The sequence below is a fragment of the Hibiscus syriacus genome, unplaced genomic scaffold (assembly GCF_006381635.1).
Source record: "Hibiscus syriacus cultivar Baekdansim isolate YM2019G1 unplaced genomic scaffold, ASM638163v2 tig00110020_pilon, whole genome shotgun sequence".
Classification (NCBI taxonomy): domain Eukaryota; kingdom Viridiplantae; phylum Streptophyta; class Magnoliopsida; order Malvales; family Malvaceae; genus Hibiscus; species Hibiscus syriacus.
In genome coordinates, this window is record NW_024062568.1 from 2,707,144 (window position 1) to 2,727,219 (window position 20,076).

At 34.9% G+C, this 20,076-nt stretch overlaps 2 protein-coding genes across 5 annotated transcripts; one reads left to right on the forward strand and one right to left on the reverse strand.

The window, feature by feature from the left end:
* Nucleotides 1-1,430: 1,430 nt before the first annotated feature.
* LOC120213270 (serine/arginine-rich splicing factor RS2Z33-like) lies at nt 1,431-5,410 on the reverse strand. 4 transcript variants are annotated; one of them, XM_039211436.1, is made up of 7 exons: nt 5,336-5,410; nt 4,422-4,550; nt 3,840-3,879; nt 3,601-3,696; nt 2,565-2,761; nt 2,365-2,451; nt 1,431-2,083 (listed from the first exon to the last, which is right to left on the reverse strand). In XM_039211436.1, exons 2-7 carry the CDS (start codon nt 4,529-4,531, stop codon nt 1,687-1,689), a joined length of 927 nt encoding a protein of 308 aa, XP_039067367.1. In that variant the 5' UTR covers nt 4,532-4,550; nt 5,336-5,410; the 3' UTR covers nt 1,431-1,686. The 4 variants fall into 4 exon arrangements, with proteins under 4 accessions (XP_039067367.1, XP_039067366.1, XP_039067369.1 ...); XM_039211435.1 differs by having other exon boundaries at nt 1,431-2,086; XM_039211438.1 differs by lacking the exon at nt 5,336-5,410 and adding an exon at nt 4,186-4,248 and having other exon boundaries at nt 1,431-2,086; nt 3,840-4,088.
* A 1,885-nt stretch (nt 5,411-7,295) lies between these two features.
* Nucleotides 7,296-20,076, forward strand: LOC120213272 (SAC3 family protein A-like). The gene is made up of 17 exons (XM_039211439.1): nt 7,296-7,504; nt 7,701-7,773; nt 9,386-10,258; nt 11,393-11,444; nt 11,900-11,908; nt 13,279-13,294; nt 14,493-14,853; nt 15,659-15,760; nt 16,342-16,439; nt 16,584-16,764; nt 16,931-17,422; nt 17,536-17,676; nt 17,810-17,869; nt 18,874-19,004; nt 19,102-19,235; nt 19,334-19,569; nt 19,757-20,076. Exons 2-17 carry the CDS (start codon nt 7,714-7,716, stop codon nt 19,856-19,858), a joined length of 3,048 nt encoding a protein of 1,015 aa, XP_039067370.1. The 5' UTR covers nt 7,296-7,504; nt 7,701-7,713; the 3' UTR covers nt 19,859-20,076.

Here is a 20,076-nt window from a genome sequence, read left to right on the forward strand (position 1 = left end):
GTTAGAGGTGTATTCAGCCTTCAAAATAGTCCCCCTTTTTTTTTATTAATTATCGTAATATCCGATCGTTAACCTTTAATCTGGATCGGGTAATACGAAAGTCTATTATGGAGATGACTTTTCAGATCTAATTTACTTCATTCATAATATCAAGATTTGAATATTTAATTTTGCTAAAGGAATATAGTCTTGTTCTTTGTCTCATTAAACCAATTGACTATTGGTACCTTTGAAATTTTTTATTATTATTTTTAAAAAAACTTAGTTACCTAAAGTTGTAAATCTGTTAAAAACTGATGTGGCTTGTCATAAATACATCCTGTGGCTCAGATGTTTAATAGTTCTTTTGGATACTTTATTGTAATTATACAATACTTTTATCGGTTTGACACTTGTATTATCATTTTTGCTTACGTTGTTACCTTATTATAATTTTCCATTAAAATATAAGGAAAAATATAAGAAAATCCTAAAAAGTTCTTCAAAATAAAAAAGCAATCGAAAACTTTAAACATGTTCTGATGTTTTGGAACTTTTATAATTCTATAATTATATTATAATTTTTTGAAAATAAATTTAAAATAACCACATTTTAAAAATAAAAAATATATAAATTTAACTTTTTAAAAGAGATTTTTTAGGATTTTCTCATATTTTGCATTTTTAAGATTTTTACCTTAACTAAACATGACAATTTTGAATTGGGCATTTTTTTCCTTTTAAGAATAGACAAAATCGAGCCAAGTATAGGAACAAAACAACTATTAAATTATTAAAATTCTTAAGAGAATAAAAAGTAATCTCTAAGTTTGAAAAATATATCAACAACTTTAGAAATAATTACAGACAAAATCTATAAAAAAATCCAACTTTGATATCCTTACCATATTGGCATTGTTCAAGAACAAAAAGAACATTTACAAGAAAAGAGAGATTATTTTCAAGTGCTAGGGGTTTTCTCTTTCCTCTTTTCATACCTCTTATGATTCCTTTCAAGATTGTTTTTTAAATATAAATGTAATAAATTTTACATCCAATTAGACCAGAAAGCAGAAATCGAGCCTAGACAATGTGAGGGGTGGAACAACTCTAATCACTAAATCACGTAATCTTTGTAGTAAAAAATTTACAATAGACTAAATGATTTTAATATATATATATATATATATATATATATATAATTATCAAATATTAACATAAAAATAAAATATTTTTAAAAGAAGTATTGAGGGGGTCAGACACGACTGAGTGATCATTTACAAATCCGCCGACTCGGACAAAATTTGAAGTCCATATTTTGACGAATATCGAGTCTAGACAAACATGAATTATATATTAATCTCGTGCATAAACCTGAATCGATCCATTAACACCTATACTCACATACAGCAACTGGCATAAAAGAAAAGGAACGAGGAGGTAAAGGCCAATGACAAAACTAGAAACACCCTTCCTTAGCACAAATTGGTAGATTCAAATTCGAGTAGTAGCACCAGATCCATCAGTGACTACGACAGTCAAATGATGAAATGTTTTTATCGCAGTACCAAAGGCAAAATAATAGAGAACAATAAATCTTAATAGTGCTTGATGTTCAAGAAATAGGAAGTTATCCAAGATATAAAAACTCAAGTTCCTGCAAACCGAGATTCGTCACCAAGACATACCAATTCAAACCACCATCGATTAATTTGATTCACTGCGTCTAGGAGAAGCATGATTATCCTCGTCATCGTAAATAGGGCTCCGGTCATCCCTAGGGGCTGGGCTAGGGCTGCGGCTCTGGCCGTTCTCTTTCTCTTTCGGAGAGCTCTTATAAGCCCTGTCCTCAGCACCAACTTCACGATCTGGGCTTCTGTTTCTTCCCCTCGGACTTGCACTGTAATCTGAACCATTGTTGTTCCTGCCCCTGGCATCCCTTGGGGAAGGGCTATCTTTCTCTTGTGGTGGGCTTCTTTCATTGGGAACCGGACTACGCTTCTTCCCTCCGGATGGTGATGCAGATCCCCTGTGGCGCTTAGGGCTCCTTGATCTTCTATCGTAACGCTCCAAACTCCTTTCTCTCTTTGCAGGTGATCTCGATCTACTGCATAAAGTCAAGATTGAGCGCAAAGAAGACTAAGCCCCAGAAGTAACAAAATAAAACAATTCTATCAATTAAATCTCCCTTAGTTATCTTGACCTGCATGGGATGGCAGGGTAGGTCATGGACAATCGAATAAAAAAGATGGTACATTTTAATTTTGTCATAGAAAGTAATACAACAAAGTGAATTCACATAAGACTCGATATTTTCAAGGTACTAAAGTAGAAAAGCCATCTATATTTCAGAACTGAAATCCTGTTGCAGGAAAGTTGACAAACCTGGCATTGTGCCTTGCGTGATAACTGCGGCTTCTGCTTCTACCACGACGGGGACTAGGCGAGCGTGAGTAACTACGGGGTCTACGGCTGCACCAACAGAGTAGTCTCATAACTAAATGATATGGAAGCTAATGATAAAATAACATAACACATCCATCCAAACCAAACTGATCAAAATAAAAAGAATAGCAAGATAGGACCTTAGTTTCTTAGGACTGTTCTGACAATTTCTTTCTATGTGGCCTCGTTCTCCACAACGATAGCACTTATTCTTCCAATCCCCAGCTTTGCAATCACGGGCCCAGTGGCCATCAATTCCACAGTTGAAGCAGCGTCCTGACCCAGGAGTAGGCCCTCTTCCAGGGTAATCACGAGACCCACCAGGGCCACGAGGTACCTAAATTACATGTCAGATCAGATTCAATGATCAAGAAATATTACCAACAAACTTCACAATGAATTCCAGGACAACAATCAGTACAAGGATTTGGAAACAACAGAATAAAATGATGCAGTGCCTATGCAACCCCAGGGTATATAGAGAATAACTTATATTAGAATGATCATACATTTTTTAAGACAGAAATTGTTTATTCCACACTCACCAACTTATATCAGGATGATCATAATTATTTTTTCAAATATATATATATATATATATATGTATGTGTGTGTGTGTATACTCTTTAACAAGATTTAACTCTAATTAATTTATTTTAAAAACAACAAATTATATTAAATAAATGAAAATTTTGAAAAAATTGAAATCAGTTCGGAGTGTATAGGGGAAACCAAATGTCGCCATATTAGACCAACATTCCCATCCGTATCTCTCTCTACCCTTCAAATTTCACCATCTCTCTCTGCCTTTCAAATTTCACCATTCGGTTGTATATTCAAAACCGGTCGACTAAAATTTGGGAATTTTATTAGATGCAAAATAGGCCATCACACAGCAGGCCAACATATTAGGTAAAATACTCACATGTGTCACATCAAATAGACATGCAATGAGCGCATATGCAAATAAAAAGAAGGTTAACGAGTCATGCTGCAAGGCTGAACTGAAAATGGGGATTTTATGGTTCACATCACCCAAAGATCTGAAGGAATTAAAGAAATGAATTCATTGTAAGATTAACCGGTGAAAGATTAAACTAGTCAAGGGCTTACATGTAATATTAGTCCCTTTCAATATTATTGAGGAATTAATGTCTGAAAGACAACAAAACTTACCCCCTTAGCAAATTCAACAATGATACGGCTTCCATCTAAGTCTCGACCATTCAATGAATATCTTGCATCATCAGCATCTCTAGGGTCACTGAATTCCTGATATCCAGAAGGCAAACAACACATACACAAAAAGGAAAAAATATCCAAGCAAAACGATCATATTTTCAACATATGCTGAAGAAATTTATAGATAAGAGAAGTTGTTTTGATTTAAATTATGAGAGTCAAGAAATACATACAACAAATGCATAGTCGCGCTTCATATCCACATCACGTATTCTGCGCAAACGGGTGCCAGAAACAGTAAGGCCATCAAGACACAATTATCGAAGGGTTGATAGTTCGCCCCTCACAGTTGAACCAAAAACACCACTTTTGAGTTTGTTCCATTTCGATAAAAACACGCAATAACACTACAGAAAAACTCGCCAAATCCACCATGGCACCCTCTCACCATAGACCTCCAGGTTAGGCAAAAGCCAAGAGACCTTCAACAAGATCATTCAAGTTAAACCACACAGACACGTGATGGGGTGCAACATTCTCACTCATATTTTATAAGGAAGAACATATGTCAAGCACTACCACAAGGGCTTGGCAAGTGCTCTATTTTCTCCCACATCATCATCACTACACTCAGAACCTATCCTAATGGCCACCCATGCAAAAGAATAAAAAAATCATGAACACCCAAATAGAGAAAATGGAACACTTGAAACAAGTAAACTTAGCAAAAGAAACTATCAAACCACTCAACTAATTGTAACAATTAGTCAATTACAAAGTTTACAAATTCTTAAAATAAAAAGAGATTAGATTACCTCCCATATCTGCTAAACATGTCCTCGAGATCACGTGATCGTGTCCTTGATGATAGGTGACCCACATAAAGGCGAGTACCACTGCTGCGGCGATCATCATACCTAGGCATTTTTATTTACCTGCAATAACTATTTCCATAGAAACCAAAAACACACAATCACCCAGATTTACATATAACATGTCATAGAAGAAATATTTCTTTTCCTGCATAACACAACGGTCTAATTTGAGTTCAAGATGTCTTAAAGCTTCCTTTCAGTTGTGATTTCTACTGGATGCCTTCGCTCTCTAAAAGGTTACCATGGAAAACAGGAAGCCGTAAACTATTTTACATGTATCATACTAAACTTCAATGATAATTCTAGCATTTTTTATTTTCTCTAACAAATATAGAAATATAAATGCCTTGTTCATGCCAAAAGCATACCATTTTGATTTCCAAAGGGAAAAAGAAGAATCTTTACATCCAAATGCACACAAATATCAAGTGATAAAAGCCGCAACCATATAGAATCTAAATAAAACCTTGTTTCTATACACTAAAAAAGTCTTATTATGCATATCATAATGGGGAAGACACATTTTTTCTGAAATAATGAAAGAAAAGAACAAAATTCGCGTATTATTTAAATTTTCGGATTTCAATCTGTGATAAGCATAAATAAATAGTGAACTTTAAATTACAATTGCAATTACAATTACAATTAAAAAATCATGAAACAGGAAACAAACAAGCAAATGAATAAACGATATGCAGGGGAGAGATTAGCATAAAAAGCATCGAAATTCAATTTTGAAAACTCATCAACCTTTGAGATCTATAAATAAACAACAAAGAAAACGAATGTATAAGCTAATGAGAATCGAAATTGAGAGAGAAAAGAAAAGTTAAAAATTAAAGAAGAAAACTTACGCTGAAATCTCAAAAGAGGAATGCGAAGAAGGAAAGAATGAAAAGCCCTAGAATTTCTACGAAGAAAAAACAGAGAGAGCGGTTAAACGCGTCGTTTTCTTTTTCATTATTTATAGGCCGGAGGATAAGAACAAGTCAACATTCAAAGATAAAGAGATGGTTTAATTACGAAAACTCCCCATCTACTTTCGCGGAATTACGTTAATGGGCTTGGAGAAGGTGGAATGTTTCAAACGTAAACTCGGTCTAAAAGGAGGATTTTTTTTTAAGTTGCAAATATAACCATAAGATTTAAAGACGATGAAATTTGAATAATGTGATTTTAAAAAGAATTTTATGAGATGGGTCTAATAATATTGAAAAGCACATAAAAACAATGATTAACTATATAAGTGATCCTTAAATTTGTAGAACGCTATTAATTTAGTCACTAAACTTTAAAAACTTATAATATATCATTGATTTTTATTTATTTTCATTATGATCATAGTTGTCGGTTTTTGTTAAAAATATGGCATGACACGATAAAGTGTTATTTTAAGAAAATTCTAAACATCTCAAACTATTTAGCAGTCGTTATTGTGTTATTATAGTCAGACATTCCTTCAATCATCATCATATCTAAACACAACACCCATCATATTCAATAAATTCATTATCTTTCTACGATCGTCAAACCCTTCGTCGTCATTGTTTCATCTAAGTCCTAACCACCACAACCACAATCAAACTAACCTCGAGTCACCATCACCAATCTTATTCAGTCAACGTCCACGGTGAAAACCATTAATAGCGATAGACAATAAATAACAAAAAAAACAAACAAAAAAAAGTAAAAGAATGAAAATGAAAAACTAACTATCTCGACTTTGGATAATTTCCGATGAAAGAGATATATAAACGTAAGGATAATAAGTTGACCCGAATTCAATGAATTTTAATTCAATTTGATAGGAGTGTGTGCATATGCGCGTGCGCTTGTGCGTCTGCGTGTGGATGTTGTGTGCACGTGTGTGTGAAAATCTCTAATTCAACCCGATATCATATTAATTATATATAGAAAAATTGTTATAATATCAATCTTTATATTTTTCTTCAGTAATGTTCTTATTTTATCGAATAAAAAATAAATTTTTATATATTTATATCAACCAGGTTAAAGGTGAACTTTTATCATGAAATTTAGATCGAATTTCAAATCGAATGGGACATTCTAAATTTAAATCAGATCAAATTTAAACAAAAAAAATATACTTCTCAAGCTAAATCAAATTAACCGAAACTCAACCCAACATTACTTATTATCATCCCTATATAAGTCAGAGTACATTGAAATAAGTGAAACGTATCGTGAACAATAATACAAATACAAAGTGAATTAATAAATTTGTTTTTTATACTAAATTAATAAATTTAGATTTAACATCGACAATTTGATATTTTATACTAAATTAATAAATCTTAAAAAACATTATAACAATAAAATCAAATTTTAAAAAAGTCGAGTCACATTATACTCGAGAAAACAAACTTATAATTATATGAGAAAAAGAATTATTAATAACTCGAGAAAATTTCGTGAGAAAGATTAAAAAAATCGAGTAGAATCAATTATTAATATAATATTAATTTATTCGGTTTTATTACTAAATAAAAAATTAAACCGATTAACAAATTAAATTGAATTGATAATCGAATTAGTCGAGAAATTGAAACTCTTTTAGTACTGAAAACAATAAATCTATACCTATCAAGTTGTCTTTTTTAATAGATAGATCTCCTAAAGAGGGTCCGTTTTTTAACAGATTTCGACGGATCGGCCCAAAGCCATTAAAATCCACCTACTATCAAAATCCCCAGTCCCCCCCCCCTTATTTTTATTTATTTATTTTGTTTTTCAATTATAAATTTCCGATTCTCTTTCTCCTCTGTCTGTCTGTTCTTCTCGCTCTTGGGTTTATTTCCTTTTAATTCAATTTTTTTCATCTTTATTTCTGCTCTTTGTTGTTTTTATTATTTTTACTTGATCAATCCTTGTATTCAATTGTTTGGCATATAAAATTTCCTTTTTTGTTGTTTTTTCCTCTGTGGGTTTTGTCATTCGATCTCAAAACTGTGTTATTTGCTGCTAAATACGTTCTCCCACATTGATTCCAAGGGTTTTTTAAGGTAAGAAGTTGGTCAGTTTCCTTTAAATTTAATTAGGGTTTTGTTGTATTCCCCCCCCCCAAATTTTTATAGTATTATTTAAATGCAAAAGTTTTAACTTATTCCGGGTAGCTTAATTCTTGATTTGATACGATTAGTAGTTTTTTTTACGGTGCTAATTTTCTGTTTGTTCTCCTTTGTTTTTGGTGAAATATAGGGATGGTGATGACATGATGAATCAAGCTACTAATACGCAAACATTAGCCTCAGTTGACCCGAGTTCTGTTGAGGTAATTTCTCCCTTTTCTTTGTTTCGAGAAAAATGCTAAAATGGCTAAAGAAGTTGATTTAGGTAATGGGTTGGGTTAACAAAATATTGAGATCGAATATTAAGGGTGCGTTTGGTTCACGAAATGTAAGATTATCAGTGGGAATAAAAGATTACCATTGAGAATAAAAGATTACCAGTGGGAATAAAAGATTACCAGGGAATAGGATTACTGGGAATGTTGTATTTTGTGTTTGATTGATTTAGCAGGAATGTAAAATTACCGTGTTTGGTTAAAGGAATAAAAGATTATTAGAATGTATATTTAACCAAATTGTCCTTATTATATATTTGTAAAATATTACAAATTGTAAAATATTTATATATTTTCTTTAAAAAATTAAATTCATAATATTTATATAATTTTTTTACAAAATTAAAAATATAAAAAAGGTTTAATGAAAAGTTAAATTTTTTTTAAACCCTGAACTTCATATAAAATTTTAATTATAGATTTTTTTTGTAAATCTAAAATAATTTAAGGATAAATTTGTAATTTAACTTTCGTAGAATTTTTATTATTCAATGACAGAAGAAGAATATTTTTGAAAAAAAAATAAAAATTTAAGGGCATTTTAGTCAAAAACACTGGTAATGTTTAAATACCTAAGGGAAGGGAGGTAGTGATATTCCCGGTAATATACCTAAAAAAATCTACTATTGGTAATAAAACATTACCGGGAATGAGATTCCCGACCAACCAAACATGGGACACAATCCTTGAACCAAACACCCCCTAAAGGTAATAAATTAATAGTAGACTTTCTTACGAATTTGCTTTGGATTTTCGAAAATGAAAATCAAAGATTGTAGGAAAGATTGTGATGGAAGTTTCTAAGTTATTTAGTTGGATTTTAGTGCTTTAGGTAATATTGTGCTGAATAGCGTTGCTTGATGTAGTTACTTTAGAATTGATGACAAAGGTGTTGAAATCAAATATTGAAGGTGGTAACATAGCTTGTAGTTAGGGTTGAAGTGTTATGTTATGTTATTCTCCTTAAGCATTTTTGAAACAAAAAATGTTTGTGTCGTGAATTGGGTTTGGATATAGAGTTCATTCCAACGTTAAAAGGGTTTCATAATCTTAGTTGAGAGACAGTGTTGTTGTTTGCAACAAGTTCAGTTTGAAGTTACTGAATTGTTTAGCTCGGTTTTGGCTCTTTAGGCTTTCATGCGAGAAAAAAATTTGCTTGTTGTGAACTAGGTTGGTTTGCAGTTGGATTAAGGAAGTATTGTAATCATGAACATAAAGGCATTATTTGTAATGAATATTGGGTTTGAAGTTTGTAAGATGTTTGTATTGGTTGTGGAGTTTTCTTGTTGTGAAAGGGGTTTAAGTTTACATCAATGGTTTGTTTGAAAATGTTCAGGTTTTTACGTGGTGGATGGTTTGATTTGTGCTTACCACATCCAAGTTAATGGCATATTTTATAAATAATCTGATTTAGTTGAATTTTATATTAGATTAGTTAGATTAGTTATTTACTTTCATATTAACTGGCTTATGATTCTATTATTTTGGTTGGTTCATGCCTTCATATGTCATTCACTAACTTTTGTTTCTTTTTTCTCAGAATCGGTATGTTGTTAATGCAAGTCAAGGCCAGACTCCTTTATATGTTCCCACTACAACTGGTTCGGAAGCTGCATTATGGAACATGTATAGGGTAGATAATCACTCTGCAGAAAATGGAAGTTTTTCAAATTCCACTTACCACCATGTCCAGCACAGTGAGCCATCCTCAAGAACTGTCCAGGATGGCTCTAATGCAGCCTCTCTTGCTACTGCATCAAGCTTAGGAGCGACAAATGCACAACCTGACTATAGTGCCTATACTTCATACTCAAATTCTGCTGATCCTTATTCACATGGGAGCACAGGTTACCAAGGTTACTATAGTGTTTATCAGCAACAACCTAACCCATCTTACTCTCAGCCAGTAGGAGCATATCAAAACACAGGTGCTCCATATCAGCCTATTTCCTCATTTCAGAATACAGGGTCTTATTCTGGGCCTACAAGTCATCCAAGCACTTACTACAATCCTGGTGATTATCAGACAGCTGGAGGTTACCCAAGTAGCAGTTACACTCATGAGACTACCACATGGAATGGAGGCAATTATGCAAATTATGCTTCTCACCACCAATATTCAAACTACCCTCCAGATACAAGTGGGGCTTATGCTGCCGGTAATGCAGATGCAAATTCATTGCATTATCAGCAGCATTACAAGCAGTGGGCTGATTACTACAATCAGACGGAAGTTAGTTGTGCTCCTGGAACGGAAAACTTGTCTGTTGGTAGATCATCCACTCAACAGTCTCAGGTGTCTCAGATTCCTGGTTTTAGTGGTGGATATCCCACTTCAAACAGTCAAGCCCCTACAACTTTTGCTCCACCTTGGAGGCCAGAGTCCAGTTCATCTCAAACACCTTTGTCACAGGTTTGAGTTTATGTTGGATGCAAGGTCCAGGATTAGCTGATTTCATGTATAGTTATGACTTGTTTGAGTTATCTACTAATCTTAACGTGTGCATTCTTTCATTATTATTATTTGTTTATGTTTATGCCTTTTGCTGTATTATATATTGAAGGTGATTATTTGAAGTGTGTTTTTGCACATAGTTTACTTATGTTTCTGTTTTGTTGGATTTGATGTACAATATGATAGGTGCACTATTTTGTGTGTGATCCTTATTGATAAATTTTCTGTTTGATGGGATATATATTATACCCTATTTGCTATTCTTCTACATAATTAGGTAATGAATTTTGGATGCTTCCACCTGGTAAGATTTCATTGCTCTTAAAATTAAGGGTTTTGGAAGTTTATAAAATATACTTTCTTTGAAACTAATTAGAGCATGCTATGAATGCCGTATTGGGGAAAGTTTGTTTCAAAGTTAGACCAACATTTTACCTTTATGTGGTAAAATTGGGACTGTTATTACTTTTAAATCTAACAATTCATTAGGTATTAACTCGTTGTTCTGAGTCTCTGACTTTAAAACATTATACCACTAGCATTATTGTTTTTAGTGGATGATGCTTTAATGGCATAGAATCTATCGAATCACAATATGTTTATCCATGCTGTTATGATGCAAATATGATTATTTCAAATTCCTCAGTTTTTTCAGTGTCACAGTGAGCAATTTTAGGTAGTAAGTTTCTTAATGCAAACCAAGGGCTTTTAGTTATTAACAGTAATAATGATCACTATATTGTGTCTTGTATGGTTTGCTTCCTTCCTTATGCTATGTATGCTTATTGTGATAATACTGCTGATTCTATTGCATGCTCGACTTTGCTTGGAGTTATTTAATATTTTAGTTAAATCAATACTCCTGGATTAAAAAGCAATTAGTGTCCTATATGGTACACCCAGAATGAAAGGTGGGTTTCATGGTATAGTTGGGAGGAAAATGATAACTTTTTTTACTTATCATATTATAGGGCAGGCACATCATGAATTGTATAATGCACTTCTTGTTGCTTTACTGTATGTTAGTAGTATCTTTCTTTGGATGCTTATTACTTAATTTCTTTTTCATCTTTTTGTGCACATTTTGTTCAGCCTGGTGCAACAATCACTGGTGCTTATGATAGTTACCTGACACACGGGATCAGTCTAAGAAGCTTGAAGAGCACTTCTTAGAACAGGAAATTTGGCAAGCTATAGTCTCATCAGACAGCTCTAAAGCTCCAGGACCAGATGGTTTCACCATGGGTTTCTTTAAAAACTGCTGGCCGATTTTAAAGGAGCACGTGTTGAAATTTTTTGAAGATTTCTATTTTGGAAGGAAATGGGAGCACGGTATAAACCATGCTTTTATCACACTTATTCCGAAGAAGCTTAATCCGGACAGTGTAGAGGAATTTAGACCAATCAGCCTTGTAGGCAGCTTATACAAGATACTTTCTAAAGTTCTTTCGAAGAGACTGAGTTGTTGTGTTGGTGATATTATTAGTCACTCTCAGTTTGCGTTTATACCAGGGAGACAGTTGCTGGATTGTGCTTTTATAGCAAACGAAGGGATTGATTACTGGAGGAAAAAAGGGTTAAAAGGGGTTGCCTTCAAAGTAGATTTTCGTAGGGCTTATGATTCCGTGGAATGGCCAATTTTAATTAGAATAATGTCAGAGATGGGTTTTGGTAAGAGATGGTTGTCGTGGATATCTCAGTGTATTTCAACAGCTTCAATCTCAGTTCTCGTAAACGGGTCTCCATCGGAAGAGTTCCACATGGCCAAAGGACTTAGGCAAGGGTGCAGTTTATCACCTACTGTTTAACATTGTAGGTGAGCTGCTTAATTTGATGATATCTAAAGCAGTGGACAGGGGTCTGTTTCAAGGCTTTGTTATTGGGGAATCTGAAAATTCTGTTCGATTGACACATCTACAATTTGCAGATGACTTGATCATCTTCTGTCAAGCATCTCTCCCAGATTAAGAATGTCAAGAGAGTATTGAGGATTTTTAGTGTTATGACAGGGTTGCATCTTAATCTAGCTAAGAGTAAGCTATTTGGTATTAATGTGGAAGAGGAAGTTTTATCAGAATGGGCATCTTCGGTGGGGCTCTATTGATTCTCTTCCAACAGATTACTTGGGACTTCCTCTAGGTGCTAAGAAAAACTCAGAAGCCTTATGGGATCCAGTTTTCAAGAATTTTAGTTCCAAACTAGCCGGCTGGAAAGCTAATTGTCTCTCATTGGCGGGCAGGACAGTTTTATTAAAGTCGGTGTTAACATCCCTACCAATATTCTTCTTATCTCTTTTAGAATGCCTTGTAAAATTGGAAGAAGCTTAATTCTTTAATGGCCAGTTTCCTATGGGGGGATAATGAGGACAAAAGGAAGATACACTGGGTTAATTGGAAATCAGTCTGCACGCCTCTAAATTGTGGTGGCCTTGGTGTTCTTGATGTGAAAATCTAATCGGGCTCTTTTGGGAAAATGGGTGTGGAAGTTCGCCAATGAAAAAAATACTTTGTGGAAAAGTGTGTTATGTTGCAGGCACAAGGTAAGTAGTAATTCCATGTCTATTTGTAAGGTTTTTTCGCCCAAATCTTCTTGGATTTGGAGAGGGATTGCCAACAATTCTTGAAGAACGACTCGGAGGGTGAACGTATCAGATCTAACTCCAAGTTGAAACTGGGAAATGGAAAGTCTATTGCATTTTGGACGGATTCATGGGCTGATGAGTCTCCTTTAAAATATCTTTTCCCTAGAATGTATGCGTTGTCAACAAATAAATGGGGTATGGTCGCTGAGTTTGGAAGTTCAGATTCGAACGGTTGGGTGTGGAACATCGATACCAGAAGGAATTTGTGTGACTGGGAGTTGGATCAGTGGCTGGATTTAATGACAAAACTGAAGGACTTTAAACTGACTGATTCAGTTGAAGACTTTCTTTCTTGGTCTGCAAGTGGGGATGGACTGTTTTCAGTGAAATCTTGTAGAAAGGAACTCGGCAAGGTGTCTGGGGAGTCCGATTTATGGGTAAAAGGGGTGTGGCAGGGTTTATCTCCTCCTCGTGTTGAAGTCTTCCTGTGGCAGCTAGCTCATCAGAAAGTGGCAGTGAGAGAGGAGTTGGTGAAAAGAGGTTTGCAGCTAGGGGATGAAATTTTATGTCCGTTTTGTAAAAACAGGTGGAATCAGTTCAGCATTTATTTATTTCATGTGATGTTGTTTGGGAACTTTGGAACAAGATAGCAAGCTATTGGGAAATAGCCTTAGTCCTTCCAAAGGATCCACCTTCTTTGCTATGTTCTTGGGGTGAGCTGAGGGGGAAATCGTTGATTTGGAAATTTATCCCGGGAGTAGTATTTTGGTCGATATGGAAAGCTAGGAATGCAATGGTGTTCGATGGTTCCCCTTGGATAGGATGTCTCTGTTTTTTATTGCTAGATTCAGGTTATCTAAATGGTTTCTAGCCAAGTATCCTAAGTGTCCTATTCAGGAGGATGTGCTGATTGGTGATCCATCTCTTGCAGATGGTATTAAAGCTCTCAACATTTACAATTTTCAGGTTTCTCGCTGGATTCCACCCCCTATGGATTTTTTGAAGATGAATGTCGATGGAGCTGTTAGACTTGATGGCTCAAATGGAGGTATAGGAGGTATTTTGAGAGATTGGAATAGCAACTCCCTTCTGACTTTTTCAGAAAATGTAGGTCAGGGTCCCCCGCCGGTTGCTGAGTTAAAGGCTATTAAGAGAGGCATTGAAATCTATATGTATTCTTGTTGGGTTAAGGTTGGAAGGTTGATTGTGGAAAGTGACTGTAAGTCGGCTGTGGAATGGGTCCATACACCAGCTATGGCCCCAGTTTTTATCCTCCCATTAGTTAAAGAGATTTCATCTTTTATCACGGACAGGGTGCACTCTATTAGACTGATTCCAAGGGTGTGTAATGGGGGAGGCTGATAGTTTAGCAAAGATGGGAATTGGTTGATGTTTAGTCGTTTCCAGTGCGTTTTATCGTTTGAGTTTAGGTTTTCGGTTATGTTGAGTAGCTTAGTCTGTTGTGTTTTTTCAGTATGGTGTCTACGTTAAATCTTATGTAATTTCGGAGGAGTAATAAAGTTTCTAAGGCACTCTTTTCCTCCTTCTTTGATCAAGAAGGAGGTTTTTAAGGAGGCCTGTCATTCTTATCAAAAAAAAAAAGCATCCTAGTCCTGTTCAACCACATTTTGTGAAGTCTTTGGATTCTAAATCTTCATATAGTAACTTTCAGGAACAACAGAAAACTGCTTGCCCTCAGCCTCCTAATTTACAGTATCCTTTGGCTCAGTCGGCACCTCAAAATTACCAACCACCTGCACAAATTGTTCAATCTTCGGAGACACAAAGGGTAAGCAAACTGCAGATTCAAACAAATCCCAGAATTGCCTCTATTTTACCATTGGGTTTGCCGAAATTGGACAAAGAGGGTTTTAAAAACAGTGCAATAGCAAAACCTGCTTATATAAGTGTTTTCCAGCCAAAATCCAGTGAAAGGGTGTTGTCCAACGTTGCAGCTGAGTCTGTATTCAAGGTGAGCTTTCTTATTTGATTGCATATTTGTTTTTCCTTGGAATTAATTAAGCAACGTAGAATTATCCTACTACAATTTTCTCTGCTAAAATGAGGCGAGTAAGATAGTTTGCTTTCTGCCAACTAGGTTGAGCATCTGCACAAGAATACCTGAAATGTATACATCTTGTCTAATCTGAATTTCTTTGTTGCCTAAAGTTCTGCAAACTATATCATGCCATTAGTGGCATAGTTTTTTCAATGATGACAGGCCTCATTCAAGTTCTTCTACATGCCAAATATGGTGATGGATGCCTAGGAAACATTGTATATAGTTCTGAACCTGTTTTGTTATGTTTAATATGTTTGTTTGAATAATGCTTGGGTTTATTTAGCTTTGCTGTGTCTGTAAATCATATCGGATGTTATCGTATCGTTGAACTATTTTTTTTAATAATATTTTTTATGTATACATATTTGTCGGTGTCTACTGTACCATATGTGTTATATGCTCATCCCTTATTTTGTGGTAGTCTTGTTAATCATTTAAGCTGCGATCTTTATTTCTATATTTGGCTCCTAATATGGCTTAACTTGCTTGATTAAGCAGTGCTGAATTAAGATGCACCTTAGCACCAATGTGGTAGATGATGATTTAGGCTTAAAATACTTCTGGAAATTGTTCTTATATTCTGCAGTCTTTAGATTGTATAATTCACTTCAAGTGTATTCAATTACCTCCTCCTTCACAGAAAAAAAGACCTATATCATGGTTTTGATATGGCAGATTTTGGAACAACAATTAATGACTGCTTTGTTGCTTGCAGAATGGTGTGTTCCCAAGATCATTAAAGAATTATGTTCAAAGGGCATTGTCTCAGTGTAAGGATGAAAAGCAATCAGCTGCTTGCCAGGAAATCATGAAGGAGGTAAGGGTATTTTTTAAATAAAATTTTAGTAGCTGTTATTCAGAATTATATGCAAAATGACTTCCTCCCTTATGCCATGGTAATCAAACACTCTTTCAAGAGGTTGGGTTAATGAATTCTTAATATGCTTGTAATTACAAATTATTTAAATGAAAACTTTTTTTTTTGTTCCACTACTGCAATTGTATCTTTACAACTGGAGAGCAAGAAGGAGGCTAACTTGAATCTTGGATGGCCCTATAGCCTCTGGGCTGGCCTTCTCTTGCTGGCTTCTTATATTTTTTTATCATTTAAAAGTGGATATTGAGTCCACTGGAAAGGAAGATTGTGATCAATGATTCATGTGCCTGGCTTTATGGATTGATTTTTGACAACTTTTTAATCTCCTACACATATGCTATTATATTTTTAATGCTGACTCGTTAGATTTATATTGGGGGATATTTTGGGTTATTTGAGTTCATTTTTATCTTTTTATTGTTCTACTTGCAATTGCTGTATGCTCTTCTATTTAGACTATTTTATGCTGGATTCATATTAAGTATTAACTTTGTCCTTCACCATCTACTGTCCCCTTTCAGATAATTACCAAGGCAACTAGTGATGGTACAATTCATTCACGAGATTGGGATGCCGAGCCTCTCTTCCCAATACCAAATACAGATATGGCTGATAAGAAGTATTCATTCTAGTTCTCCATCAGTGCTTGATTTTGTGGCTTTCATTTATCTTGAATTATATGGCATTTGTTTTGGTTCTAGTAAATAATTTGTTATGCCTCAATTCTCATGCCTCTTCCTTCCTTTTTTTTATCTTCTCACAGCAATTCACAAAATCCAACCCTTGTTTCTTCATTTTCGAAGTTCAAGAAGAGTCCAACTAAACGGTCCAAGAGTAGGTGGGAGCCTCTATTGGAGGAGAAGCCAGTTGACAAATTGGGTTCTCTGAACAATTTTGCTACAAAATATGGTAGCCGAGTTTATCTCGATGAAAAGGACACAAAGGTAGCATTTAGTTCCATTGAATTTGTTCTTTTGTTGCAATTCTATGATAGGATTTAAGCATTCTTTTTGTTCATAAGGGTTTAGTATTATCATTGGTTCTTAAGGCATTGCACTTATGCTCCAGGTAATTTAACAGGCTTTCTTCATTGAACAAATTATTGTGCAGCCTACAGGAGCAAATTCTGAGGTGAAGTCTGATATTATGAAAAAGATTAGGTTTCCACAGATGGAGCAGAAATCTGCTAGTAAAACTTTCCAGAGACAAGTAAAGAGACAGCGTCTTGCTGATGCAAGTGCTGCTGATAATGGTGATGCATCTAGTGATAGTGGCAAGGAGCAAAATGTAACAGCATATTATTCTGGTGCTATTGCACTCGCTAACACTCCAGAGGAGAGAAAGAGACGTGAAAACCGTTCCAAGCGTTTTGAGAAAGTGCAAGGTAATCGAGCAGAAAGTAATCACTTTAAGGCCAAAAATGCTGGCACTGGAAATCTATATGCTAGAAGAACTACTGCTTTGGTGCTTAGCAAAAGCTTTGAAGATGGTGGCAGCAGGGCTGTTGAAGACATTGACTGGGATTCACTAACTGTGAAAGGAACATGCCAGGAAATAGAGAAACGTTATTTACGTCTTACTTCTGCTCCAGATCCCTCCACTGTAATCATCAATATTTCATTTTAGTGTTGTAATCTTTGCGTTCCATCTTTTGAAATATTTAAAAAGAATGATGTATTTGCATATTTTTTTAGCATTTTCTCGTTGATTTACAGGTAAGACCAGAAGAAGTTCTGGAAAAAGCTCTGCTTATGGTTCAAAATTCCCAGAAGAACTACCTTTATAAGTGTGATCAGTTGAAGTCTATTCGCCAAGACTTAACTGTCCAAAGAATTCGTAACCAGCTAACAGTAAAGGTATATCTGATGCATAACCCTGTATCAGAGAAAATAAGATAAGATTATGTTGATGTGGATGGGGTTTCTTTTTTAAAACTGATATTTCCTGGACATCGTATTGATTTTCAAATTTAATTTCACTGATAATCAGGTTTATGAAACTCATGCTCGATTTACATTGGAAGTTGGGGACCTGCCTGAGTATAACCAGGTTTGCACTTTAATACAGCTTGTTATAATTTCTTGTTTGGAATAGCTTTTGTTTACCTGCTTTTATTAAAATGTGTAACATATAACAGATGGTTTGTTGACGGGACTAAATTCTGTCTTTCCATAATCGTTTTGTTTTCAACTTTTTTGTGTACCAGATGCGGCTGAATGCTTGCCCCCACACTAGCACTTAGCTTTGTTTGCCTAGCTAAATTAACATATAGTGCTTTTACAAAAATGCATATAAAACAAACAGATAAAGTACTGAAAAACCCTCATCCTTCTATTGTACTCGATTAAGCCGTTTATGTTTTACTTTTGTTTAGTTAAATCCATTTGTACATGAGAAAAAAAGGGAAAAGAAATCTGTTGCACATAGGGGTTTAACTACACAAATATAATTTTTTAAGGACTTTAGTAGATAAAAATTGTACTTTTGAGGGTTTAATTGCACAAAAATCATATGTTAACGTGTTATTAAGTATGCTTATCTTGACAACTTGGAGAAGTACAAGGGCTTTTTAAGTATTTTAGCCTAAAACACACATGTGGATACTTGTGGTTAGGGTGTATGCTATTGTAGGAATCATTAGCATGTTAATTTTATTTCTTTTGGTGACAAAGTTAGTTGTCAAGTAATGCCAAATATGTAGCTGATATTACTATAGCCTGATCATATTGATTAGTCTCTAGATGTTTTATGGTTGATAAAATTATGCACATTTGTGAAGACGGCTAACTTTGGCTTTACATAAAAAAATGTGTTTCAGTTAGGTTCCGAGTAAAAAGTTCACCATAAGTTTATCGTTAGTTTCAGAAAGTTTTTGGATGTAATGCCATTTTAAGTCAGCTGGCGCTTAGCGTCCACCATATTGAAAGATTTGGCAACTGGAATTTGTTGCAACTTGCAAAGTGGGATATAATGAATGTAAATATATAAAGATATGTTTTACTATTTTACATTTTTAATCATATTTACTTTCCTTTTTCCTTCCATGGGTTCAGTGCCAATCACAGTTGAAAATCCTTTATGCTGAAGGAATAGAGGGTTGCCATATGGAGTTTGCTGCTTATAATTTACTTTGTGTTATCATGCACTCAAACAACAACAGAGATCTCTTATCATCAATGTCACGGTTAGTTCTGTTGCTTATCGATACATGATTTTTCCCTTGATTTCTTGAATTTCGGTTGAATATCGACACAAAAGATCCTATCGCTTTCGATTTCCAGGTTATCTGATGAAGCAAAGAAGGATGAAGCTGTTCAGCATGCACTTGCAGTTCGAGCAGCAGTGACTTCAGGAAATTATGTCATGTTCTTCAGATTATACAAAACGGCACCTAACTTGAACGCATGCCTTATGGGTAAAACTGTATTCTCCTCCGGGTTATCTCAATGCTAGAACTGATTGCATATATGAAACGGATCGCTAAGGTTTTTCTTTCATCTGTTCTTTTTGCAGATCTCTATGTTGAGAAAATGCGGTATAAGGCTGTAAGCTGTATGTCTCGATCTTATCGTCCTCAGGTTCCTGTTTCATACCTTGCTCAGGTGCTGGGCTTCAGCAATGGTATGCCTACAAATGAAGGAAGTGATGAGAAAGACTCCGATGGATTGGAGGACTGTGTTGACTGGTTAAAGGCACACGGCGCATCCCTTGTTGCAGATAGTAATGGAGAGATGCAACTTGATACTAAGGTACGGATAACCTCATCTGGATAATGAACACGCCTGATCATGTTAGGCGTTCGATAATTAGAAATATCCCATCTTAAATTCTAACTTTGGGTGTTTGCCTTTCGGATCGCTTGTGCATTTTCTTCTCCGATACAGGAAAGTTGGGTTATATTTAGTCTGACTGGACATTGTTCTTCTTAATGTGCAGGCTTCATCTTCAAGTCTCTTCATGCCCGACCCCGAAGATGCCGTTGCCCATGGCGATGCTAGTCTAGCAGTTAACGATTTTCTTACACGGACATCGTCGTAGCCGAGTTTAATTTGTACTCTTAAATTGTATTTGAAAGCACTTGTGAGATGATTCAAATGGGAAGCTTTTGTCATTCGTTGTTCAATCTATAACAATTTTGAGGAACGGGTGGCGAATCCAACAGATCGAGGTCGATGATATTTCTTGTACCCTACGAGACAGTAAGATCACAGTTGTATACCATGGAATTCTAATTCAAAGAACTCAAAATTTCTCTA